We start from the raw sequence: 26,164 nt of genomic DNA on the forward strand, positions 1-26,164 counted from the left end.
ATAATAATTATGTGTTCTAGAGTGGCAGCAGTGGGAAGAGACAAATTTGAGAGCTGTTGGTGAGAGCCAGTTCAGAACCTCACAGAAAGGAAGATCGAAAGGAAAAAGACTAGCTTTTCTTTTCTTCTTAAAAACTCTTGCTTTCCCTCTTAGAAGCAATACTGTGTATTGGTTCTAAGGCAGAAGATTGTGTAAAAGCGAGGCAATGGGGGTTAAGTAACTTGTCCAGGGTCCCGCAGCTAGGAGCTTCTGAGACCAGATTTGAACCCAGGACCTCCTGTCTCTAGGCCTGACTCTTTTTTCCCCCCTTCCCTACGCTCCCTCCCCTTCTTGTGCCCTCCAAATTTCCACTGAAACCATTTCTACTAGGATTCAGTTATCAGTCTTTGGACATTCTCTAATTATTATGATAAGGCTCTATTACCCATCTTGCTGTCTACAGATGAATAATATTCAGCTCTGGGTACCAGGACAGATTGGAAGATTGGAGATAGAATGATAGAACTAAAATGGACCTGAAAGAACATACTGTCCACCCCCTTCATTTTATAGATGAGAAAACTGAGGTTTTGGAAAGTGGAAGTGTCTTCCCCAAGGTCACATAACTAGTCAGAAGCAGAGCCAGGACAAGCCAAAAATTTGGTTTTCTGACTCCCAGTTTAAGATGCCATATTGTACTATAGTTTAATGTTATCCTTAAGAGATTAGGACAATTGACAAAGGGTTGTTAGTGCCATGAGTTCCTTTGAGACTTGTTTTTCTTGTCTTACTGGCTTCTCTAGCTTTGGGAGTGACTTCAGATCAATGATCGTCTCTCTCCCCATTAAAGCTCCACGTGAACTACGGACCAGGGAAATCCTGTTGACTCAGGGATCAAGAGTTGTACAAGAATTGAGATCTCACAAATATCAACTGATTCCAAAGGAGTCCACAGAGAAGAGAAAGAGAGCATTACTGCATTTGTCCTGAAATGTATGGATTGCTCCAGATAGAAGAATTCCAACTGTGTTATATTTTTCTCCGGAGTTTCCCGAAATCTGTTGAGAAGCAAATCAACTCTATTACATTATTGTTTTTCCACTGCGAAGTAGAATAGAGGGGCAGGCAGTTCCAGCATGCAGCTAATAAAATGGCCTTGCCATCCTGTTCTTCCTCTTGTCTGTGTCTTAAGAAAAGTCTCCCAGATTTATGTTTCCTCCAAGTGAATAAACTATGTGCATAAGTCAGTTAGAGGTCAGAGTTGATGACCTGTAAGGTCCCTTCCAAATCTAAAATTCTATGCAACTATAAATAGCTTAATTCCATTCCAGCTAAACTGATCTTCTCACTGACCTGAGACTGTCATGCTGAAGCCCCAAACTCTGCCTTTGTTCGTGCTCTTCTGCCTCATCCTATCCATGCATGTTTAGTTCCACATCCCTGAAAACTCTAGTCTAAGGATTGGTTGATTAATAGTTAATAACTATTAATAACAAGTGCCATTTTTAGAGCTACTTCAGGCAATCTTTACCCTGCATATGAGGATCTGATTGTTGATTCTTAATTAAAGGGAAGTAAGTGTCTTATGGCATACTAGAACTTAGCATCAGTTCTAATGGGAACTTTGGGCTGTCATCCCCTTAACCGTCCCGTTACAGCTGTCTAACCTTCTTAGATCCCACAGATCAAGACTTCAGTTAACTAACTAACCTTTATAGGTTTAGTGTGGGACATAATGCAGATTCCCTGACCTTGAGGAGCTTATAATCTAAAGATGACACAGAAATATCCCTATTAAAAAAGAAGAAAAAAAACCTAAAAATAGAAAATAGAAAATATGTGCCAATGAGTAATATAGTCAATGCTTTAGGAGTTCAGGAGGGAAAACAGTGCTGTAAAACACTGGGAGAAACACTGGGCCTGGTATTCTCTAGACTTGGATTCTCATTCCAGTACTGCCACTTAATCACTGTGGAATCTTGGGCAAATGAACCATAAACCCCAAATATATAACCACTTAATTCCATCTCTAGAACTCCCTTCGTGGTATAAAGCAACGTCTTCTTGAACTTTGTTATGTTCTGTAGCCAATATTTTGTTTATCCTACAACCAGTTAGCAAAATTAAGAGTTACATGGACTTTTTAATTTCTTTGTCTGTTCTCTATTCTACCACTTCATCTCACCATCTTGGTCATTTCACTTGGTGTTGGCATCTTCTTCAAAAAGGGACTCTCTGTCTTCTCTCTCTCTGTCTCTGGGTCTGTCTGTTTGTCAGTCTGTCTCTCTCTCTATTTCTCTCCCTCTCTTCCTCCCTCTCTCTTCCTCCACCATGGTCATTCCTGGCTCCATATCTTTGTTTTCTTCCTCTTTTCTCTGCCTGCTAAAAATCCTATCCATCCATTTTTTTTAACTCTTACCTTCCTTCTTAGAATCAATACCGTGTATTGGTTCTAAGGTAAAAGATCAGTATGGGCTAGGCAATGGGGTTTAAATGACTTGCTCAAGGTCAGGCCGCTAGGAAATATCTGAAGACAGATTTGAATGTAGGACCTCTCATCTCTAGGTTTGGTTCTCAATCCATTGAGCCCCCTAGCTGCCCCTCATCCATCCATCTTAAAGGAATACCTCACATTGTAGTACCTCCAAGAAGGTATCTTTGAAACACCAGCCAATAGTAAAACCTCCCCTTCCTTGCCATCTATGGTGTGTATAGTGTGACCATATATTTTAATTTTTATACTTTATAGAAATTAGATTAAGAGCTTAAAGGAACTTAAGGGGAAGAATACCCAACCCTTCTCATTTTACATGTGAAGAAATTGAGACCTGAAGAATTTAAGTGATTTATCCAAGGTCATACAGGGAGTAAGTGACCATCCACCTATCTCTCATACTCATTACTTATCTATAATTGTTCATGAGGTTTGTTCTCCTTATTCTCTTCCTTTACTTGTGACATTTTTCCTGATTTTCAACCTCCTAAAACAAGTTAGAATTCTCCTCTGCTCTTTCATATCTCCTTTTTTTCTTGTTCCTTGTCAAAGTACTTCTCTCCTTTCAAATAACATTTCATTATCCGTGATTAACCTAGAGAGTAAACATATGGTCTTGGGCCATAACAATGGCTAATATTTGTTTAGTACCCGTTAGACCTATTCTACTTGGCCTCAGAGGACAGAGCTAATACCAGTGAGTGGGTGGTAAAATTTGGTCCCAAAATGATGGCAAACTTCCCTGAGTCACCAAACAAAGGAATGGACTTTGTGGGGAACATTCTGCTACTGGAAATATTCAAGTGGAAGTTGCATGACCATTTTGGTAAAGATGCTTCAAGCCTGAACTTCCTGCTCAGAGATCAGTTAGACTAGATGCCCTTTTGACACTATGATTGTGTGACGCCCCCAGCTACATATGGTTGTTTTTCTAAGATGAAGATAAACATATTTCTTGTGTCCACATAGATTTTAGTTATTACTAGAATTTTCAGAAACACATGGAAATGCATTTTTGTCTTGATATTTTGTATGTACATACAGCTTGTCTTCAAAACTAAACTATAAGCCTCATGAGGGTAGAGAATATATTCAATATCGTTTTATGTCCTTCTAACAGTGTTGGACATACAGAATTGGTGCTGAATATATACCTGTTTGAAATAGACTTGAGTATCCTTCCATTTTGTCTATCATTAATAATTTTAGTTAAAGAGAAATATTTATTTAATAAGGATGCCAAAACTATTAGCTCTGTGTATTTTTTCGACTTTCTGTCTCTTTAAGTTGCTTGACCCTCTTTTCTGTACCTCGACTTCACCTTGGACATTCTTAAGTTGTCTTTCTATAGCAGTGATTCCCAAAGTGGGTGCCACTGCCCCCTGGTGGGTGCTGCAGCGATCCAGGAAGGTGGTGATGGCCACAGGTGCATTTATCTTTCCTATTAATTGCTATTAAAATTTAAAAAAATTAATTTCCAGGAGTGCTAAGTAATATTTTTTCTGGTAAGGGGGTGGTAGGCCAAAAAAGTTTGGGAACCACTGGTCTATAGGTACAGGTCAGTTTCAAAGCAGGTAATTACCATTCCTTTCAGCCTCCTAAGTTTTCTCTACCAGGCCACAAAAGCCTCCTCATCCTGAAAGTTCATTCCATCCCCATAAATTCTTACACTAGGAAGACCATACTGTCCCTTCCTCTGATCAAAAGGAATTGCTTGTTAACTTGACTTGTAAATTCTTGGGAGAAACTTCAGTGTGATGAAAGAAAAGCCTTCTAGACTACAGAAAACAACTGCTTCTACCTATTAAGGTAGATAGGACTGGCCCTAGGCAAAACCATGTAGTTGGTGTACCTGTTTTCAGGAGTGGATCTGATAAGCTCCTCATAATGTGACACTGTGACTGCTAGGAAGTAGAACTGGCCTGATGTCATGAGAAGAGCATGGAACCAAGCATTGGATGATCTGAATTCTGGCCTTGATTTGGATGAACTTCTTAATACCTTTAGATGTTAGTTGCTTTGACAGTAAAATGGGGTTAGATGTTTTGTATGATCAATAAGATCTAATATTCTGTATATTTGCTCATCAGCTATGAACAAAAAATTAATCTCTAACTACAGTATTACCTCAAGACACCTTGGAGCTAATTATTTTTTGAGAAGATGACCCTTCTTATTATATATATTGCATATATAATATATATATATATAAATTCATGCCACAAAAGTGACTGCCTAATATAGTGGTATCATACTCAAATAGAAATGGATTCCCTATTGGTGGTGTTTGCCTTAGAAAACCAAAAGTTAACATTATCTATATTGCATTCTATTTTTATTTATTTTGTTAAACATTTCCCAATGACATTTTAATCTAGCTAAGGCAGCATTTGGGGGTTTTACAAGGTTGTATCCCAAGAGCAATGAGTTTGACATCTCTGATCTTATCTATCTATCTATGCAATTTAATGACTGTTCATTAGGGATGCTAGAACAATAGCTAATATTATGTAGCACTTATAAGGGAATCAAAAGGAGCTTCGAAAGCCATCTTATCTCATTTCATCTTTATAATAACCATATCAAGTGCTGTCATTATCCCTATTTTTCAGAAAAGGAAACTGAGTCTTAGAACATTTAAGTGACTTGCTCAGGGATCCTAGAACAAGTAAAAGGATAAAGTGGAGTTCAAACTCAGATCTTTTTGATTTCCAGGTCCCACCTTCTTTGAATTGATTACAGCACATTGGCGTTTTGGGTAGGGGGCTGGACTAGATGACTTCAGTTCTAAGATTTTTTGATTTTGTGATTCTAGGCACAAGGCCAGATCTGACAACAGACTCCTTAGGCCAAGCAGGCTTGAGACTAAGGAGCTCCATAAAAGAAAAGCATTTCTACAAAGTCTTCATTAGGAGAAAAATTAGCTAACTGTTTTCTTAATGACAACATTGGAGAGGAGGCAAGAGGAAGAGAAAAGGGCCAACTTCATTTTTTCCACATGGAGTTGTGTTGATGCAGAAACAAAATCCCCAACCAATCTATAATGTAGACTCTGACTCCCTCCCTCCCTCTTCCTCTTAAGCCTCATGAATTGATGGCTTTTCATACTGCCTTGTCAGAGGCCCAGAGGCAAACAGCTTCAGGAAGTCTGGTCTCTGGTTGTGCTGTCAGTGGCAGGCCCTATCCCTGGGATCCTGACTACAGTCAGGGTGGTGCCATGAACTCACTCCCTTCCAGGCCACCCCATTTAAAAATGGGTCATCTGGGAAGGGCCTGAGTCATCTATGAAATTCCAGGGCTTTAGAGTAACACAGACTGAGGTTAGGTGGCTTTAAATCACCATGTAATCATCAGCTTGTCATGCGAAAGCTCTTCTGTGGTTGGTGAGTGCTATTGGTTAGAGCCCTGGGCTGAGGAGACCAACATTCATGGGTTTGATTCTTGTGTGGCCCACTTAGTTCTGCTCTGTTCCATAGCCACAGATTGCACCCCAGATCCTAGCCAACTATCTCACAAACACATTACCATGGTCACAAGGAAAATGAGATTGTGAATTGATCAATGCCAACCCTCTCCCAATACTGGAGAAAGAACTCATAATAGAACCATAGAGTTGGAAGATCTTAAATCAAAGTTATCTACTCCACACTCCCACCCCTTTCAGGAATCTCCTTTAATAACACCTCTGGTAGTTGACCATTTAGTCTTTACTTGAATACATCTAGAGATGGGGAATTTATTTTCTCATGAGGCATAACAGTCTCATTTTTGACATCTCTAATTTGTTATATTAAGAGAGGGATAGTGGTGTATGGTGGTCTCTAAGCCAGGAGGACCTGGGTTCAGATCCCATCTCTGACACTGGCTCTGGGGCCCTGAGCAAATCTCTCTAAATTTTCAGTGCTCTAGGTCAGTAGGGTCAAAGTCAAAATATAAAAGGGGGCTAGGAGGAAGGAGGAGACACTAAACTGTACCTAGGGATCCCTGCAGACCACATGTTGTCTTAGAAAAACACACATTTGTATACTTCTTTTTTTATAATTTATATCTCAACACATTAAAATCAGATAGGATCTCTTGTACATTTTTTTCTAGTTTTGGTTGCACTCAAGAGTGTCATGGACCACATAGAGCCCATGTATTTTATGCCTCTGCTTTAGGTACTTTCTAAGACTATAAATTAAAGATAAGATGCCAGTACATTAGTTTTACTAATGTTTTATCATCCAGGAATTCCTTATTCCAGTGAAAATATAAGTCTGCTTCCTGTTCCTACCTTTTCCCTCTCTTTATATTGAGCTGAAAACCACCTCAATCCATTGAGATCTGCCTTCAAGCTTTTGTGATTTTGCCTTCAGAAGCCACACAAAATAATTCTATATTTTCCTTCTACATGATAAAACAGAGTTTTATGAGTTTGCCATGTAGGTAGAAATATTCACCAGTTAGAAATGTGGACTAGATCTTGGGATCAAAGAGAGTTTGGAGATCTTGGAGGAAGAAAAGTTCCAAAGAGAAGAGGTCTAATATTGAACTTTCCTGATTGGTAGCTGAAAGCTGAGCGGAGGTGAAGGTGATAGAAGTTAAGGAAATCAAGACGATAGGATGATATGATACTAGAAGCATCATGCATTTGGGTATTGGCGTTTCTGATGTTAATGGCAGGGTAAAGATCAGTAAATAAAATGTTAAGCCCAGTGCAAAAAATAAAATCAAGGAAAAAACTACGTGGCACAGTGAATTGGGAGGACCTGGGTTCAGATCTGGCCTCAGACATGTCCTACCTGTGTGACCTTAGACAGGTCACTTAATCCTGTTTGCCCTTGCCCTTCTGTCTTAGAGTTTCTAAGATGGAAAGATTCAAGGAGTGAATGGGGAGAGATGAGGAAGTTTACAAATAACACGAATAAAAAGCAAGAGAGAGCGGTAAAGAGTAATTTAGTGATAGTGGTAGAAGGAACATAGTTTGGAAGTGGCATGAGAAAGAAGGAATATAGTGGCCCCACTTTACAAGAGGAAAAGTTTGTGTGAAAACTCCAAAGGAATTAATAACCAATGGTGAAGTACCAAGCACCTTGACAGGTTACAACAACCAAAATTTTAATGGTATCAACCCTTCCTTGTCACCTGTCATTCCACCTACTTGAAAGGTCAACATCTTTGTATATACTATGAAGAAACTTATCTGTGTGATCTGGTCACTGAGATCATCCACAGATTATAGCATTCTTGGAGAGGAATTTTAGATGAACTAAAGCACTTCACACCTGCATATCTGGCCCTGGAGTACTGGTTTTCAGTGAATGACAAACCTAGTTTGTTCAGTATTGAATTTAGATAATAACTGCTAAATGTCATGACTTAAACCAGTTATTGTTATCACTGCTTATCCTCATGTCTAGTCCCTAGTCCTTCCCTCCTCCTCCCTCACCATGGCATGTTTTGCACTTCAAATACACAGCCCATAGTGAACTCTATAAGTTGCACGGGGTGCTTTTTTTCATGTATGCCTGTGACACATAAGGTTTACAGAGTACTAGTGATAACTCATATTTACATTCAATTACATTGAGTTTATAGACAGCCATGGGAAGCAGATATTCTACCTATTATGATCCTTGAGCCTTAAAAAGTTTAAATGTCTTGACCAGACCCACACAATTAATGATGTCAGAGCCAGGTATTCAAACCCAGGCCTCTCCTCACTTGAAGTCATTACTCTTTTCACGAAGGTGTGTGTGTGTGTGTGTGTGTGTGTGTGTGTGTGTGATATAAAAGGCCATGAATTAGAAGCAGCTAGGGGTACCTAGTCAGGAAGACCTGAGTTCAAATCTGAATGGTCGCTTGACTTTGTGACCATGGGCAAAGAATTAACCTCTCTGCTTCAATTTCCTCATCTGTTATATAGAGACAATAATAGCAAACTTGCCCAGGGGTGATTTGAGGATAAAATATTCTTACTTAGTAAACTGTAAAGGATGATATAAATGCTAGTTATTATTAAGATTATCATCATCTTCATCATTACTAATTATGCTACCTAGACTGGTGGAGTTACCTGCTTCATAGATAAAAAATATATATGTAAGTTGAATTTTTGAAAATCAAAAACTTTTCCCATTGTGTCTTCACATTATAATTCCAGAGAAACTTCAGAGATATTTCCTTCCTTCCTTCCTTCCTTCCTTCCTTCCTTCCTTTCTTCCTTCCTTCCTTCCTTCCTTCCTTCCTTCCCACTTATCTTAGAATTGATACTAAGTATTGATTCCAAGACAAAAGAGCAGTAATGGCTAGACAATTGGAGTTAAGTGTCATACGTTGCCTATTGTCATACATTTGAGGCCAAATTTGAACCCAGGACCTCCCCTCTCTAGGCCTGGCTCTCTATCCACTGTGCTGCCTAGCCATCCCCATTCATTTCTTAAATACTTAGTAGACAAAGATTCCTAGCATTTGAAGTTTGAAGCTTGTCCACCCTCCAGTCTTAACATCTAATTAGTTTGATCTATAAGCTAACACTGGAAAGTACTAAAAGAGCTATAGTTTATTAGCATTTGTTATGAAGGATACAATGATTGCAACTTCAAAACTCGAATGGACAAAGTCTGGAATGTCCCCTCCTGGTGGTTTTCTCATTAAGAGGAACTGGCAAATAAATGTGGATGGTTCATTAAAGCTCATCCCCTCTACTGGAGAAGCATCTCACTGGAGCTGGGCTACTAATGGTGGACAAAGGTGAAGGAAAACATCATTATTATTTACTGGAACCCTTTAGTAAAATCCTTGTAAAGTAGAGATGTGGCTTTTGTGTTTGCTCACCTCTCACATTCAGAACCAGGAAGAATCATGGGATATAACTGAGAGGGAGCATATAGTAGTAGATAGTCTGCTGGATTTGGAGTAAGGAAGACCAAGATTGGAATATTATATCAGAAACCTACTAATTGTTTGACTCTGGGTGAATTAATGAATGTCTCTGGCCTCAGTTACCTCCTTTGTAAAGTGAATCTCAATGACTTTTAAGGTTCCTTCTAACTCTAAATCAATGTTCCCATCATCCCTTTTTAAAAGTGAAAATAATCAGCCTTTGAATGACAAGTTTTGTTTTGTGACATTAAATGGCTCTTCCTCAGGTCTTCTCATGTGGGGGGGGACACCTCCTCTCTTCCTCAGCCTCCTTCCCCCTCCAATACTTCTAGATAGTACTTTCTTACACATTTTCTTTTGTCTTCCTACAGGCCTCCCACTCTGAGTGGCAGCCCGGTCATCTCTGATATCTCCCTCATCCGGCTTTCACCGCATCCGGCAGGTCCTGGAGAGTCACCTTTCAACCCCCCTCACCCATACGTGAACCCTCACATGGAACACTACCTCCGCTCCATGCATAGCAGTCCTACCCTGTCTATGATTTCAGCAGCACGAGGCCTCAGCCCAGCTGAGGGTGAGTAGTGGGGCTAAATTTTTTTGGGGGGAGACAGAATCATCATAATTTCCTTCTGGGGCAGAATATTAGTGGTCCAATCACTTTTTTTTTCTTTTTAAATGACAATAAACAGTTTGCTCCCTAATTCACAATCCGTGGTCAGTTTAGACACAGATAGGACCTAGACTGACTTTTCTTTTGACTATGAGGAAGGACTATTCTAAATAAATTCGATTTATAGCTTGAAAGAGCCTGAGAATTTTTGGTTCAACTCTTTTATTTTATAGCTATAGAAACTAAAGCCTTGAGACTTAATTGACTTGCCCAGAATCACATAGGTAACATGTGCCAGAACTAGCACACAGTAGGCAATGAATAAATTCTTATTGATTGATTGCTTGATTGATTCACTGGGATTCTACCCAAGGTCCCCTGACTCAACAATTTACTGCATTTTCTAGTGTATGTGGTTGTTTATTCCAATAGCTTGCTGTCCCCTCAAATCGTTTCTCCTTTGACTCCTCAAAGAAGCTGTCTATAATTATTGCCTCAATCGTCTTTCTTCTCACTCACTTCTCAGCCTTTTCCAATGTGTCATCCAGGCTCATCATTTGATTAAACTACTCTCACCAATGACTTCCCTTCCCTTCTGTCTTGGAATCAATACTGTATATTGATTCCAAGGCAGAAGAGTGGTAAGGGTTAATCATTGGGGCTTAAATGACTTGCCCAGGGTCACACAACTAGGAAAAAGTCAGATTTGAACCCAAACCCCCCTTGCCTCCAGACTTGGCTTTCTATCCACTGAACTACCTAGCTGCTCCTTCTATTTTCCCTGAGTTTTCATGATACTTCTTTCTCCTGGTTCTCTTCCTACCTACCTAGGTTCCTCCTTCTCAATCCTCTTTGATAGTTCTCCATCTATACCAGTGGTTCCCAAACTTTTTTGGCCTACCGCCCCCTTTCCAGAAAAAAATATTACTTATCCCTCTGGAAATTAATTTTTTAAAATTTTAATAGCAATTAATAGGAAAGATAAATACACCTGTGGCCATCACCACCCCTCCTGGATTGGGGGCAGTAGCACCCACTTTGGGAATCACTGATCTATACCATACCTCTCCCTATGCAAGGCTCTGTTCTGGGTCTTCTTCCTTAGAATAACTAGATTATTAGTTATATGCAGAATATCCTAATCTGAGAGTGCCCTGCATCACTGAAAGCACAAGTCCCTATCCTTGACTTGAATATTCCATCTATACCTAGCTAGATATTGCCTATATCTAGTCTGTGGCTATCTTTCCATTTTAGTCTCTACAGAATTTCTCACAACCAACCCTTTTTTTCCACTCCTTCAGTGCCAGCATTTGCATCCATGCTTTCCTCTCCCCTCCCCTAGACTTTTATAGTAACTGGTCAGCAGCTTGGTGACCCAATGGATAGAACACTAGAAGTAGTGTCAGGAAGATTGTTCTTCCTGAGTTCAAATCTGGCCTTAGCCACTGTGTGCCCATGGGCAAGCCACTTCATCCTGTTTATCTGAGTTTCCTCATCTGTAAAATAAGGTAGAAAATAAAATGGCAAACTAGCTATGTGACCCTGGACAAGTCACTTCACCCTTTTGCCTCAGTTTCCTCAGCTGTAAAATGAGCTGGAGAAGGTAATGGCAAACCAGTCCAGTATCTCCACCAAGAAAGCCCCAAATGGGGTCAGGAAGAGTTGGACATGACTGAAATTGACTGAACAAGAACACTATCTTTAGAGTCCTCATATTTTGAAGCCCCTGACACTGACCCTCTTGCTATTCCTAAGACAATCAAGCATTCTCACTGTCTTTCTCCCACCCCTGGAATTCTCTTCCTTTTTCAAGCACCTGTGGGTTCCCCAGACTCCTTCAGGACTCAGCTCAAACCCCACCTTCTGCTAGAAGCCTTTCCCATTCGCCCTTCATTGCTAGTAACTTTTCTCTGAGACAACTTTGCATGAGTCTGGCTGTATCTTGTGTGTACATAGTTGATGCATGTTGTCCTGCTCCATCAGAATATAGCTCCTTCAGGGCAAGGACAATGCTCAGCACACAGTGAATGTTTAATAAATATTTTTGATGATGTTATTGATAATGAGGAGGAGGAGGAAGAGGAGAAAAAAGATGAATCTAGTGTAATGTTGCCTGGAGTGGAAGGTTGGTTAGGGGAGTCACAGAAGAGAATGTTAGAATGATAGGCCAGGCTCAATATTTTTTATGTAAATTCCATCATTCTGTCCTGATAAACGGAGCTTTGCCCTTTTCTCCCAATCCCTAGTCAGCCAGGAACTGTAGGATCTAGGGAAAGCAGGAATGAAAAACTTCAGCTGTGGAGAAGGCGGCCATAATGAGTTTTGGCAGGCGAGAGGTTTTATCTAGCCAGAAACTTAACGAGCACTCGGCATTAGGTCTCTACTTGAATTTTCAGACATAGCTATCGTTGACCAGGCTACAATTGTCTGGCTTCCACGGCGCCTTCTTTTTCCTCTTCTTTTTTTCTTTAAAAACCAAATCAGCTGGGATGTTGATGCTGACAGCCCTCTAACTCCCAGTTTCTACAGGAGTCTTGGTTTGCTGAGGGTGGGGAGAGCAGGGAGCAAACGAGAGACTGTTTATGAATTTGAGGAAATGGAGGAATGTGGAGGCCCAGGCCCCATCTCCTTTATCGACAGAAACACACCCCATATGGAACGTCAGCAGAACACGAAACTGGATGCTTGAGAGGGGGAGGACAGTGCTGAGAGAGTTCAAAGGGAGGCAGAGGATGGGGAGGAGGAAAATGAATAGAGACTACTGAGTCCCTATGGACAGTTTTTCTCCTACTCAAGGGGAAAAAATAAGATTAGTGCCAGATTTTGATTGATTTTCTCTCTTTCCTCCTTTCTCCCTTTCCCTAGTGGCCCACGAGCACCTTAAAGAGAGAGGCCTCTTTGGCCTTCCCCCTCCAGGGGCAAACCCTTCAGATTATTACCATCAGATGACACTCATGGCGAGCCACCCAGGCCCTTATGGGGACCTCTTGATGCAAGGCGGTGGAGCCACAGGTGCCCCCCACCTCCATGACTACCTCAACCCAGTGGATGGTAAGTACTGAGTCCAGGACAATATCCTGGATGTGGGAAAGGTGGGAAAGATATATTTTTTTAATGGTTATCCCAGAGAAGGGCTTGAAGCATGATTATCATTGTTGATTCAAATTATAATCACTATTTTTGTTGATTTTTTAAGAATAAAGACTAATTTGCTATTTAAAAATAAAACTTATAGATGGCTCTGAAATAAGCTTGGTTGTTTACCCATGACATCTCTATGAGGTTGGAGCCCGGTGATGTCCATTTTGAAGAAGAAAATTTAAGATGCAGAGAATTATCTGTGCTTGGAAAACTAAAATCAGTATTTACAGAGTTTGACAAAGTTTGGTCCCCTTTGCCCAGCTCAATTTAGAAAAAGTGGTCTTTAGAGACCCTTCCATTGACATTAATGAATAGTTCCATTTAGCACTGGGGACACACTTTAAAAAAGGCCACATTAGTGACCTCCTGGATCCACTCACAGGATGTTAGAGTTGGACAGTACCTCTGGAGGTCATCCAGTCCAACTCCCTGCTTCCAGGCAGGGGAATATCTAAACTATCCAGGAAAGAGTTATTGGCCTAATGTAGACATTGAACATAGGCCTTCAGAGCCTCAGTCATTGAGTTCTTGGTTAGTTGAGTCAGTCTGGTTGCCTTATTGTGCCATGATATTCAGCTGGAAATGAACCTTAGGAGAGTTTGGAGTTATTCTGGAATTTCCTTCATGATGACTATTCTGTGCTAATTCAAAGACTATACATTCCCAATTGATCCTATGGACCCATAGAATTATTGAATACTAGAGAGGGAAGAACCTTTAAAGAATCATTTGGTGGGGACTCTTCCCTCAGCCAGCAAAGGGACCTAAGGCAAGTCACTTAATATCTCCTGATTCCTTGTCCTCATCTGTAAAATTTGGAGATTGGTTGGACTAAATGATCTCTAAGGTCCTTTCCAGCTCCAGCCTATATAGAATTCCAACTCAGTCCCCTTGCTTTTTAGGTGAGGAAACAGAAACCCAAAGAGTTTTAAGTTAGTTGCACCAATTTTTAGCTAAAGATGAGAGCTCAGTCTCTTGCCTTATTCTTCTGCCCCACAAACATAATTGTGTAGAGAGGAATCTGGGCTAGTTGTGATCAATTATTCCTTAGAATGTGTTCATAAAGGCTTCCTGTGCCTTTAGTTCCCCTTATGGCTTTCCTTAGAAGGAAAAAAAAAGAGAGGGATTTTTTTTCCCTCTTGTTAAGAGAACCCAATAGATCAGCCAATGGAGAGATGTAAACATCAAGGCTATTAATAAATTGTGTAAGCCCCTTGTAAACAATCCATAAAAGGCAATCTTACTGAATGGCTTCTAATTGGATGAGGCTTGGTACCTCCAGTTTGATCTCAAAGTATGGAGCAGAGCATAAATCACTGACCACATCTGATTCTTCCAATTTTATCACCCCATTACATGGATTAGGGACTCAGAACATTTTTTCCATTTCACAGATGAAAAAAATAAATCCACAGGAGTGCTTTCTTTTGGTCACATGATACAGAGTCTTTGTTGTTCATTTTTCAGTCCTGTCTAACTCTTTGTGACCCCCACTTGGGATGTTCTTACTGGAGTGGTTTGCCACTTCCTTCTCCAGCTCATTTTCCAGAAGAGGAAACTGAGGCAAATAAGGTTAAATGGCTTGCCCAGGATCACACAGCTAGGAAGTGTCTGAGACTGGTCTTGAACTCAGGAAAATAAGTCTTCCTGGCTCCAGACCCAACATTTGATCCACTGTGCCCCCTAGCTGTCCCATAATAGAGGGTCTACTCCTAAGAATTTCTGATCTTTGAGATCTTACCTCTCCCTTTGTTGTCATTGTGGAGTTGTTTACTTAGGGGATGCATGGAATATACTGATGAGCAATCATAAAACAGAAGCCAGAAGAAATATTTAACCATGTAAATATGGAAACATTATCAGAAATTCTACTAATTTCTTATTTCTGTAGGAGAGAATCCCTCTGAGAGAACTTGTATCATTTAGTGAATAATAATAATAACTGACTTTGGTGTAATAATTTTTATATATATATATATATATTATTTCATGAGGTAGATGAAACAAGTATTTCCATACCTATTTTATGACTGAGAAAAACTGAGAATTCAAGAGTTAAGGCTACTTAACCAATGCCACATAATAACTGTCAGAGGTGGAATTTAAACTCAGTCTTTCTGCCTGAAAATCTGTATCACCACAACTAACTACTTCCTAGCAGGATCAGGGAAAAAGCCCATTTCCTTGGAATGGCAAATCTGTTGTGGCCCTCTTCTTTTTTTTAAACATGATGACAAAACTTGTTCAACTTCCCATGCATGAGAATTCCAGATGAGGAAAAGCAGCTTCTGTGGTTCTGGCAAATGTCTGATCCTGTTTTGGGAGTCCTCTGCTTCTGGTGGATGAGCAATAACTTGGGGAGCTAACCATTGGCAAAGGAAGTAGCCAGCTCTGACAGCTGGTGCTTTAAAAAAAAGGACTAAAACCACACCAACTACAAGAACTAGGAGAAATGTTAGAGATCATCTAATCCAATGAGACTCAATTCAAATAGAAATAGATCCCTGTGGGCAGCATATTAACTAAGAAAACCACAAATGACAATTATCTATGTTGTATTGTATTTTCATTTGTTTCATTAAACCTTTTCCAATTTTGCCCTCCTTTAGTTTCACTCATGGGTTTTACTGGTGGCTAAGAGTGCTAGCTCAAACCCCACATATTTCAAATAAAGGAACTGAGGAGGAAAAGGGAGAAGTGCTATTTGTTCAAAGTCACACGAAAATTTAATGGATCTGAGATTTATATTTATCCAGTTATTCATTACACCAGTGATGGGCAAACTTTTTAAAGAGGGGGACCAAAGGAAAGGAAATGCTCATCTGTCAGTCTGTTTCTAAGGCAACTCTTTCGAAGTTTCATTGTATTGTATCCTACTCATTGTATTTGTCAGATTAGGAATAATGTCTTGTGGCTGGATAGAACATTTCAGGGGGCTGCATCTGGCCCTCAGGCTGTAGTTTGCCCATCACTGCATTACACAAATATTTATTATATGGTTTCTGTTTACAAGACACTTCCTTATTTTGAGAGATAGCCCATGCCTCGCTCTCCTCATCATGCCAACTGTACTTTGATCCTCCTCCTCCCACCAGAACTCAGACACCTACCCCTGGGACCTTGATCTCTGATAGATGAACTTTTATCCTTTCTTACTCGGTTTACTACTATTCTATTTCTCAGTCACCTCCAAACCTTGTCACCTGTTTTGTCCACCACCTCACCTACTGATGAATCAATTTATTATTGATTTATCAGTCATTTTTCAGTAGTGTCCAACTTTTTATGAACCCATTGGGGGTTTTCTTTGCAGTTATTGGAGTGGTTTGCCATTTCTTTGTCCAGCTCATTCTATAGATGAGGAATTAAGGCCAACAAGGTTAAGGGACTTGCCCAAGGTCATACAGCTAGTAAGTATCTGAGGCTAGAATCTAACTTGGGAAACTAATTCTTCCTGGCTCTAGGCCCAGCACTCTATCCACTTCACCACCTCGTTGCCCCAATATTTTTTATATGATGGATTAGATGAAGGATGACCATTTGCTTTATTAAAGGAATAATAGTAGGAATGGGTACATTTGTCAACAGGGTCTCTGAAATATCATGGTAGGCTTTGGAATCTTAAAATTAAAGGCTTTGGTTTTTTTTTTCATCTTGGAGATGGAAGGTGAAATGACCCTACTACATAAGATTACTTGGGGTGGATAGGGATAAAAAATGAGGATTGTAGGAGCAGCTGAGTAACACAGTAGATAAAGCACCAGTCCTTGAGTTGGGAAGACCTGAATTCAAATTTGGCCTCATATACTTCCTAACTGTGTGACCCTGGGCAAGACACTTAACCCTATTTGCCTAGTCCAGTGATGGTGAATCTATGACATGCATGTCAGCACTAACACGCATAACCATTTTCAATGACAGGCAGCTGCATACAGAGAAGTATGGGGTCACATACCGAGGGTGAAATATTTGCTGTAGTGTACTGTAGACACTCTGTGCACTATAGATGAGAATTCTATCTATATTAATTTACCTATTTTGGATTATTAAATATAGTTATATATTACAATTATGCATTTTTGTTACTTAAACTATAAATATCACGAAATTATGGTGTTTTTTCCTGAAGTGACACACCACCCAAGTTATGTTCAGTTTTTTGGCGAATTTTGACACACCAAGCTCAAAAGGTTGCCCATCACTGGCCTAGCCCTTGCCCTTCTCTCTTAGAGTTGTTACTAAGACAGAAAGTAAGGGTTTAAAAAAGAGCAAAGGTCAGGCCTTGAGATAATTTAGGGCAGAGGTGTCAACCTCAAAGACCACCAGCCCCTAGGACCTGCAAAACTGAGTGCTGTGGAAGCAGGTTAAAATGTAATTGGGAAGTACTTAACAAAATGAATAAAAATGTGATACAGGGTAGATAATGTTAATTTGAGATTCTCTCAGTGAATATGTGGTATATTTGTATTGAATTCTGACCTAACTGGTCTAGGGCTCCCACTTGTTGAGGTGAACCTTTAAACCAACCAGCATGACAAAATGAGGTGAAATAAAAAGAAATAGAGTCTCGAAAGAAGAAATTGGGGCTGTTTTACATTCCTCATATTTTAGGATTGAAAAAATGCTGCTTCCTCACCAGTGAGTAATGAAGTTGATGTTTTAAACCCAAAATGTTTTGCTTTCTTCCACGAGCATGCTTTTTGGCACACCCTGCCCTCACGATGGAATGTTTCATCCCTCTTCATCTAAAGACTCTAGAAGGGTGACATCCCTAGCAGTCAGGTTGGCAAAATAGCGCACAGAAGCAGAGGGAGGGAGGAAGCTGCCTGACATCCTAAGACAGTCAGCCTCTCTGATGCAGGACAGATAAGGTCAATGCAAAATGCAGACTTTTCTCTATCAGATCTAGCCTGCCATCAAACCCAAGAAGTTTGGCTACCCAGGGTCCCCTGCCTGGCACCACAACTGGGGCAGATGTGGGGACTGGGAGTGAAACAAATCTCCCAGGGAAATCTTGGCTTCCTCCATGCTGTACACATGTTTCTGATCAGTGGCCAGGTCAAGAGCCAGGGACCAAGGCAGGAGGTCCTGACCAAAGGCTTTCTGGTCAATCAAGGCATGAGTGGTAGCCAGACTCTTCTACTCACTGCCCCCTTGCACATCCCTTTTCTGTTCCTCTCTCCATGTCTTTGCTCAGATCCGTCTCTGAACCTGAATGCTTTCTCCCTCCAGTTCTCGCTGATGTCCTCTGTTTCTGATTTTTCTATAGCCCTCAGAATCTGTACCACATAAATCTACTTTCTTGTACACTGCCTCATGACACTCTCTGATTAGCAATTAACTATTTGGCAAATATGTATTGCAGAGATTCTTTATTTTTCTGGTTTCATGGACCCTTGTGACTGGAGAAACCTATGGACTCTTTTTCAGAATAATGTTTATATATATATATATATATATATATATATATATATATATATATATATATAATATCAAAGGATTATGTGAGAAACAATGATGTTGAAATAGAATAATCAAAATATTACAGAAACAAGTTCATAGACCCTCAGTTAAGAACTTCTGAGTTACTAAGAGCTTCCTATTTGCCAGGCACAGTATGAAGTATAAAAGTTGCAAAGAAAGATAAAAGCAGCCACTACTTTCCTGAAACTTACTTTCTAATGGAGGGAATGTATATACAAATAGTTACATTCAAGTTCCATGCTCCACAGAAAACTGATAAATAGAAATAAGTAAGAAATAGTTCTATATATGCAGATATCCCTTTGTCAAATAATGCCTTTTTTAATGGGGGAAAGTGGGAAGAAGTTAGCTGAGTATCTTAATATTTAAAATGTTACAAACAAATAAGTGAATTATTTTTTTAAATGATACATACTGAAAAGATGGAAAGTAACTCAGAGGTTACTTTCCTAGTCCTCCCAGTTGCTTGTAGTAACTGGGAGGACTAGGAAAAGCTTCAAGCAGAAGATAAGATTTGAGACCCATCCTCCCAGCCATATTGTAAACAAAGGTCAAGGTCAGAATTGTTTGAAGATTTTTGGCATCCTTCATGTGGCTTAACAAGGTACATTATGTGGCATAGGAGAAAGAACCATGGATTAGGAGTCAGGACCTTGGTTCAGTTCTCAGTTTTCCCACTAATTAACTTTATTTAATTAGCACTAGAAGATAAGTATCCTTGAAAAGCAGGGATTGGGTTTGTTTTTCTTTATAGTTATCTTAAGCATTCAGTACAGTGCCTGCCACATAGGAGGTATTTAAGAAATATTTGTTCACTATTATGGGACCTCAGGAAGGTCACTTCTTCCTGAACTTCATTTTCCTCATCAATAAAATAAATAATTTGGATTTGATGATCATCTAAAGTCCTTTCCAGATCTGAACATTGTAATTCAATTCCACAACTATGTAGGAGGTTCTGGGGATACAGAGACAAAAATAAATCATTTCCTGCCCCTACAGAGCTTAAACATTTTACTGAAGGTAAATGCAAGGTAATTTCAGATAGAAGGAGAAAATACTAACAATTGGGAAAATAAAGAAAGGCTTCAAGTAATAGGTGATATCTAAGCTGAGCCTTGAAAGAAGCTGGCAATTCTTTTTTAATTTAAAAATTTTTTAAATTTAGAATATTTTCCATGGTTACATAATTCATATTTTTCCCATCCCTCTTCCTTACCCCCTCCCGGAGCTGACAAGCAATTCCACTGGCTTATACATATATCATTGTTCAAAACCTATTTCCATGTTATTCATATTTGCAATAGAGTGGTCATTTAACATCAAAACCCTAATCATATCCCCATTAAACCACATGATCGATCATATGTTTTTCTTCTATGTTTCTACTCCCACGGTTCTTTCCCTGGATGTGGATAGTTTTCTTTCTCATAAATCCCTCAGAATTGTCCTGGGTCATGCATTGCTACTAGTAGAAAAGTCTATTACATTCTATTATACCACAATGTATCAGTCTCTGTGTACAATGTTCTCCTGGTTTTGCTCCTTTCCTTCTGCATCGATTCCTGGAGGTCTTTCCAGCTCACATGGAATCCCTCCAGTTTATTGTTCCTTTCAGCACAATAGTATTCTATCACCATTTGATACCACAATTTGTCTAGCCATTCTCCAATCTAGGGACACCCCCTCATTTTCCAATTTTTTGCCACTACAAAGAGTGCACCTAAAAATAGCAATTCTAATAAGAAGAGGAGAGGCTTGGGGGGACAGCCACCTTTTTGTAATAATTGAAATAATTAAATCATAGATGCTTAATAAATATTTCTTGACTAATTATTTCATATAATATTATTTATTCATTCAAAAGTATAGAGACAGTAAAAGCTAAAGGAATTTCTAAAAGGGAGAGAATATTGGAGACTAACATCCCTGTGGAAGGAGTTCCCCATGAAGGAATCAGATTTGAGCTAAAGCTTTATAATCACTGATCATAACACACAGTGAATGAGGAAGTGGGGTGTCTGGTCTTGTTTTTTGTTTTATCTCAAGGATTCAATTATCAGAAAATATATCATCTCATCCTCTCAGCAGGAACATGAACAGGAACTGTTTTTTATATTTCTCTGTTTCCCCAGTGCTTAGCACAGCATCCAGCTCATAGTAGGTGCTTAATAAATATGTTTTGATTGACTGATTGTCAATTGCCAGTGACTTCAGATTTTAGTAGCCCAAAACATGAACAATTTTAAAATGAGGGAAAGTGATGTAGATACTATAATCCTGTTAATAGACCAGTGTTTTTATGTCTCGCTCCTCCCATCTTCCTCCCCAGGGTTCACAGAAATAGAGTCATTTGATATAGTTTGGAATGATGGAGAAATGATCAAGGGTTCAGGTTAGATGTCTGTAAGAAATTCTTAGGAGTCGAACTCTAGAATAAGGCCATTGAAAGAGGTTGATGACGCTTAGGATAAAATAGATAGAATTTGGGATGAAATAGTTGAAATACAGTCCTCTGACTCAGAGGCAGGATATGAACCTTACCAAAAGGGCCTTTTAAGGGTCCCTCTAGCCTTTAGATTCTGTAATATAAATCCATGTGTTCTTTCCCACAAATTATCCTATTATCAACAAGTTGAATTCCAGTTGCTTGGACAAGGACCTACTGAAAGTTTCCTTCCTAATTGGTTTCACACACACAGTGCCTGCTTTTACCGTGCCTAGAGGATATTGTTCACAGATCAGCCAAAGAGATTTGTATTCAGCAGCCCCTTCATTGATTCCCCCAGGTTTGTTTTCAGCTGGACTAGATTTCTGTGTCTCTGATCTCATGCTAAAGAATGAAAATGCCTTGATTCTCCCCAGAAGAAAATGCGAAAACTTATTAGCAATTTTGCTCTGGTTTCTGATCTCACATAGAAAGTGATAAAAATCACTCACAGGAGAGATCTTATGTTGGCCGGGCCCAACCAAGCATTTATTTTCCTTAGCACTTAAACCCTGCACAAATTCCCAAGAAATCAAATCCTTTGATTGCTCCATGTGACACCAGAATTCATTAAAGAGCCTCTTTTGGTTACCATTTGGTTTTGTGACACTAAGGGTTTTAGCTTTGTGAGACTTGTCTGGGGTCCCGGGAAGGCAAATGAGCCCTTCATCTGTCAAATGAGAAGTTGAATCTAAGGAATCCAAGTTGCCAAAGATCTGTGTTTGGTTCAAGATTCAGTAAAAGAATGAAAAGCCTTTATCTTATTGAGGACTATAGACCTTGGGGGGAAAATTAGAGCTACACATAAAAAAGTAGTTTGGCATATGTATTTATGTATGTGCATATATATTTGTGTGTATATACTTCCCCATCAAATAAAATGTTCAACTCACTTATTTTTAAAATTAAGATCATAGAACATAAAACTTTATTCAATAAATATAATACTCTATCCAAACTGCCATCAGAAAACTAAAATGGGACAATTCATGTAAAGCTCTTTGCCAAACTTCAAGCATTATATAAATGGAGTTATTGGTATTATTATTTCAGGTCTATAATATCTCATCATTGACATTTATATAATGTTTTCAACCTACAATGGGTAGCCTTAGGATATAGATAGTATATTGATTCCATTTTGCAAATGGGAAAATTGAGACCCAAAGAAACCTTTCATTCCCAGTTGTTTGTATCACCACTACCACCTAATGACTTGGCAGTTATTCCTTTTGATTTAATTTTATTTGTTGTTTGTTACATTAAAATACCCAGGTAACTCCTTCCCTTTCCTTTTCCCATTAGAGAAGGCATCATTTGACAAAAAAAATAGATGTTTATATAAAACTATGTCTTACTTATTTCTATTTATCAGTTTTTTCTCTAGAGGTAGACATACACAAGCAATTCTTCAAACAATATTTCCATTGCCATATATAATGTTCTTGTTGGCAGTTATCTTGAATATATCTTCTATTTACTCATCATCAAACATGCATCCCTCTCTAGAATACAGAGACTGGCTCACTCTTATATTTGTATCTGCAGCTTCTACTCAGCACCTGGCACACAGTAGGCGCTTAATGATGGAAATGACTTGCTCAACGTTAAAAAGTCAATGACAGAGTCAGGTCCTAGGATTCTAAATGCAGGGATCCTACTTCTAGCATCCTGTCACTTGATCTTTGAGACTACTCAATCTGTGGGATGTTGCAGATATATTACAATGGGACATCCCTGAAAGGTAGAGTGATAAAGCTCTCTAGTCCAGCCCCTTTGTTGAAAAGATGAGGAAACTGAGGTCCCAAGAATTAGGGATTTGCCATTGTTCTCACATAGCAATGCATATGTCAAAAATGGACACATATCAATTGTGGTGCTTGATTAATTTTTCCCTAAGGTCAGCAGCCCTCAATAAGGACCCTTTCATGGTGGGATTTGAACCTGAACTGAGGTCTTGCACACACAAAATCTATCACTCTAATTCTATTCCATGATTAGAATGTACCCTTTCCTTTTTATTGTTTTGTTGTTTTTTCTATCTTGTCTGACTCTTCATTACCCCGTTTGGGTTTTCTTGGTAAAGACACTGGAATGGTTTGCCATTTTCTTTTCTAGTTCATTTTGTAGATGAGGAAATTGAGGCAAACAGGGTTAAGTAATTTGCCCAGTGTCACAGCTTTTCTCAGAGGCAGGATTTGAGCTCAAGAAGAGGAGGAGTCTTACTGATTCTAGTTTCAGCACTCTATCTACTATGCCACCTAGCTGTCCTAATCCATTTCTAACATCTTCATTGATTCATCATAAAATTACATTTTTTCATAGCATGAAATATATAAACATTTCTTTTTCTAAAGCCCTCACCTTTTGTCCTAGAATCAATATTCTGTGTTGGTTCCAAGGCAGGATCAGCAGCTAGGAAGTGTCCAAGGTCACATTTGAACTCAGGGCTTCTTGTCTCCTGGCCTGACTTTCAACCCATGGAGCTATCTCCCTGCTCCTTGAAGCAGTCATTTTTACTTTTGTTAAGTTTAAATCCAGCCTCAGACACCTTTTTGCTATGAGATCCTGAGCAAATTGTTCAATCTCTGACTGCCTCAGTTTCTTCAATTATAAAATAGAGATAAAAATAGCACTTTTGTGAGGACCAAGTGAGATAATATTTGTAAAGTACTTAGCACAGTACCTGGCACATAGGAGGTTCTATATAAGAGCTTATTATTTCCCTTTTGGAAAACTTATTTTATGATTAAAATTTCTCCTCATGCCTTCTCCCCTAAACCTCCCCATCAATTGCAGCACACTTGGGAACCAGGCTTAAGTGAATTGCATGTATTCTTTCCCAGCTTCTGGAAGTTGTCTGTCATAGGCAGTGGTGCTTAGCTGCTAAGGTCAGGACCTAGGTGCCCCATCTGAGAGTCAGCTAATGGACAGCTAATGAATGTCCAGATAGGAAAATCAGCAAGCTTCTATGCCAGGATGACTTATACCCTTACGAGGGCTTTAGCACTTTTTTTTTCTGTCTGGTCATCAGTAGGAGTTCTTCAGCTGAGCCTGCCCCAGGCATGGTCAGCACTGGCTCCTGGAGAACTGACTGGGACACCGAGAGTTAAACCATTGCCCCAAAGTTCACAGAGGCAGAACCCATCAGAGGTGAGACCTGAGCCCAGGCTCTCCAGACTATGGGCTCTCATTTATCAGAGAGTCTAAATTATGTCGTAGTGTTCATTGAATACAGAGGAGGAGAGAAGCAAAGTAGCCTGGTGGTTGTAGCTCCAGTCCCAGAGCCAAAAACAATAATGATGAGTATGAGGATGATGAGGATGATGAAGATAACCTGACACTGATAGTATGTACCAAGCACTTCACAATCATTACCTCATTTGATCATCCTAATAGCTACTACTGTATTATTACTCCTACTAGTATTACTGTTACCACTACCAATGTCACTACTGCTACCACTACTACTGCTGCTGCTGCTACTTCTACCACTACCACTACCACTACTAATATTACCACTGCCAATACTACTACCTACCACCACCACCACTACTACTACTACCACAACAGCCACTACTACTACTACCACTACTACCACTACCCCACTACCACTACTACTACCACTGCTATTACTATCACCACCACTACTACTACTACCACAATAGCCACTACTATTACCCCTGCCACTAATACTACCACTGCTACTACTGCTACTACTTCTACCACTACTTACCATTACTACTACTACTATTACTACCACTATCTACCACTACCTACTACTACTACCATTACTACTACCACTACCGCTACTATTACTACTACTGCCACATTAATTTATATGGAGCATACTATGCACCAGGTACTATGCTATAAGTACTTTACTTATCATTATCTCATTTGATCCTCACAACAACCCTAGGAGGTAAATGCTATGATTATCCCCATTTTGCAGATAATAATGATAATAACTATAATGATGATGATGATGATAAACTGGCACATGATTTATTACAAGAATCATATAAGAGAAAAATGCCCTATAGTGGAAAAAAAATAGGGAGAAAGTTGTGCTAAAAAAAAAAAAAAAGCAAATGTCAGCTTGGGGTGGGTCTAGAATGGGACTAATAATGATTCAGAGACCTATTGGGCAAGAGTAGAAATGCTTTTGGCAATGCCACTATTTCAAAGAGAGGAGATGCAGTAAGTAACTTGATCTGCCCAAGGGATTTGGAATTCAGGACAATGTCTGCTCTCTTCCTTTTTACCCAGTTATGGGCAGCTCTCCTTTCTCAATTAAGGAATAGGGATAGAAGCTAGACCTATGCTTTCAATGGCAGAGGGAACTCCCTGATGAAGAAATTTCCTCTGGCAATTTAGGCAATCTTCTTCGGGATTTAAAATTTTAGAGGGCCCCCTTGAGCGATGAGTGTCTTCCCCAGGGTCACAAAGCCAATATGGTCAAAGATAAGACTTGAACTCGGGTCTTCCTAGCTTCCAGTCCATGTCTCTATCCACTTACCATGTTACCTCACAATGGCTCTTTGGTTTGCTTTAGCCTCATGCCCCTTCCTCACCCTCATCTCTATGCCACTGCTAAATTGACTCATTGAATTACTATGAAATCTCATTAAATTTCAGTATGGATCTATTGCATATTTGCAAAGATTAAGAAACTGGCTAGTTTTTTCTAACCATTTCATTGCAAGGTTTTAACTATTCCATTGTTCAAAAAAAAAACCATTTCCTTTATTTGTTGGGAGTCAGAAAAATAAGAAATAGAGGCATCTCTGTCCTAATGAGAACATACATTTTTAAAATTGAAATTATGATCAGGACATTTTCTTCAGCTTAAAAAAATAAATGCTATATTTTCTTTTTGGTTTTATTTGCACATTTATAAATTATTCATGAGTATGTGCAAAAACAACCAAAAAACCCCAAAACCCAACCCCGAAATGAAGACACTGGCATATGTAGGGAAGAGGAGATAAATCAGGAGCCTGGGAAAAAGGAGACTTGGATTCTGGTTCTAGGCCTCTTCTAGTTACCGTAGACAATTCACTTTATCTGGGAGTCTTAGTTGCGGAATCTTCAA

General features: G+C 39.4%; 1 protein-coding gene across 1 annotated transcript in view; it reads left to right on the forward strand.

Annotated features, from left to right (window-relative positions):
- Nucleotides 1-26,164, forward strand: part of GLI2 (GLI family zinc finger 2) — a 414,185-nt gene that overhangs the window by 325,403 nt on the left and 62,618 nt on the right. Inside the window, exons 4-5 of the mRNA XM_044669930.1 lie at nucleotides 9,712-9,914; nucleotides 12,819-13,004. Coding sequence (XP_044525865.1) covers nucleotides 9,712-9,914; nucleotides 12,819-13,004 — 389 coding nt within the window. The remainder of the gene's footprint in view (nucleotides 1-9,711; nucleotides 9,915-12,818; nucleotides 13,005-26,164) is intronic.

Source organism: Gracilinanus agilis, chromosome 3 (genome assembly GCF_016433145.1).
Source record: "Gracilinanus agilis isolate LMUSP501 chromosome 3, AgileGrace, whole genome shotgun sequence".
Taxonomy (NCBI): Eukaryota; Metazoa; Chordata; class Mammalia; order Didelphimorphia; family Didelphidae; genus Gracilinanus; species Gracilinanus agilis.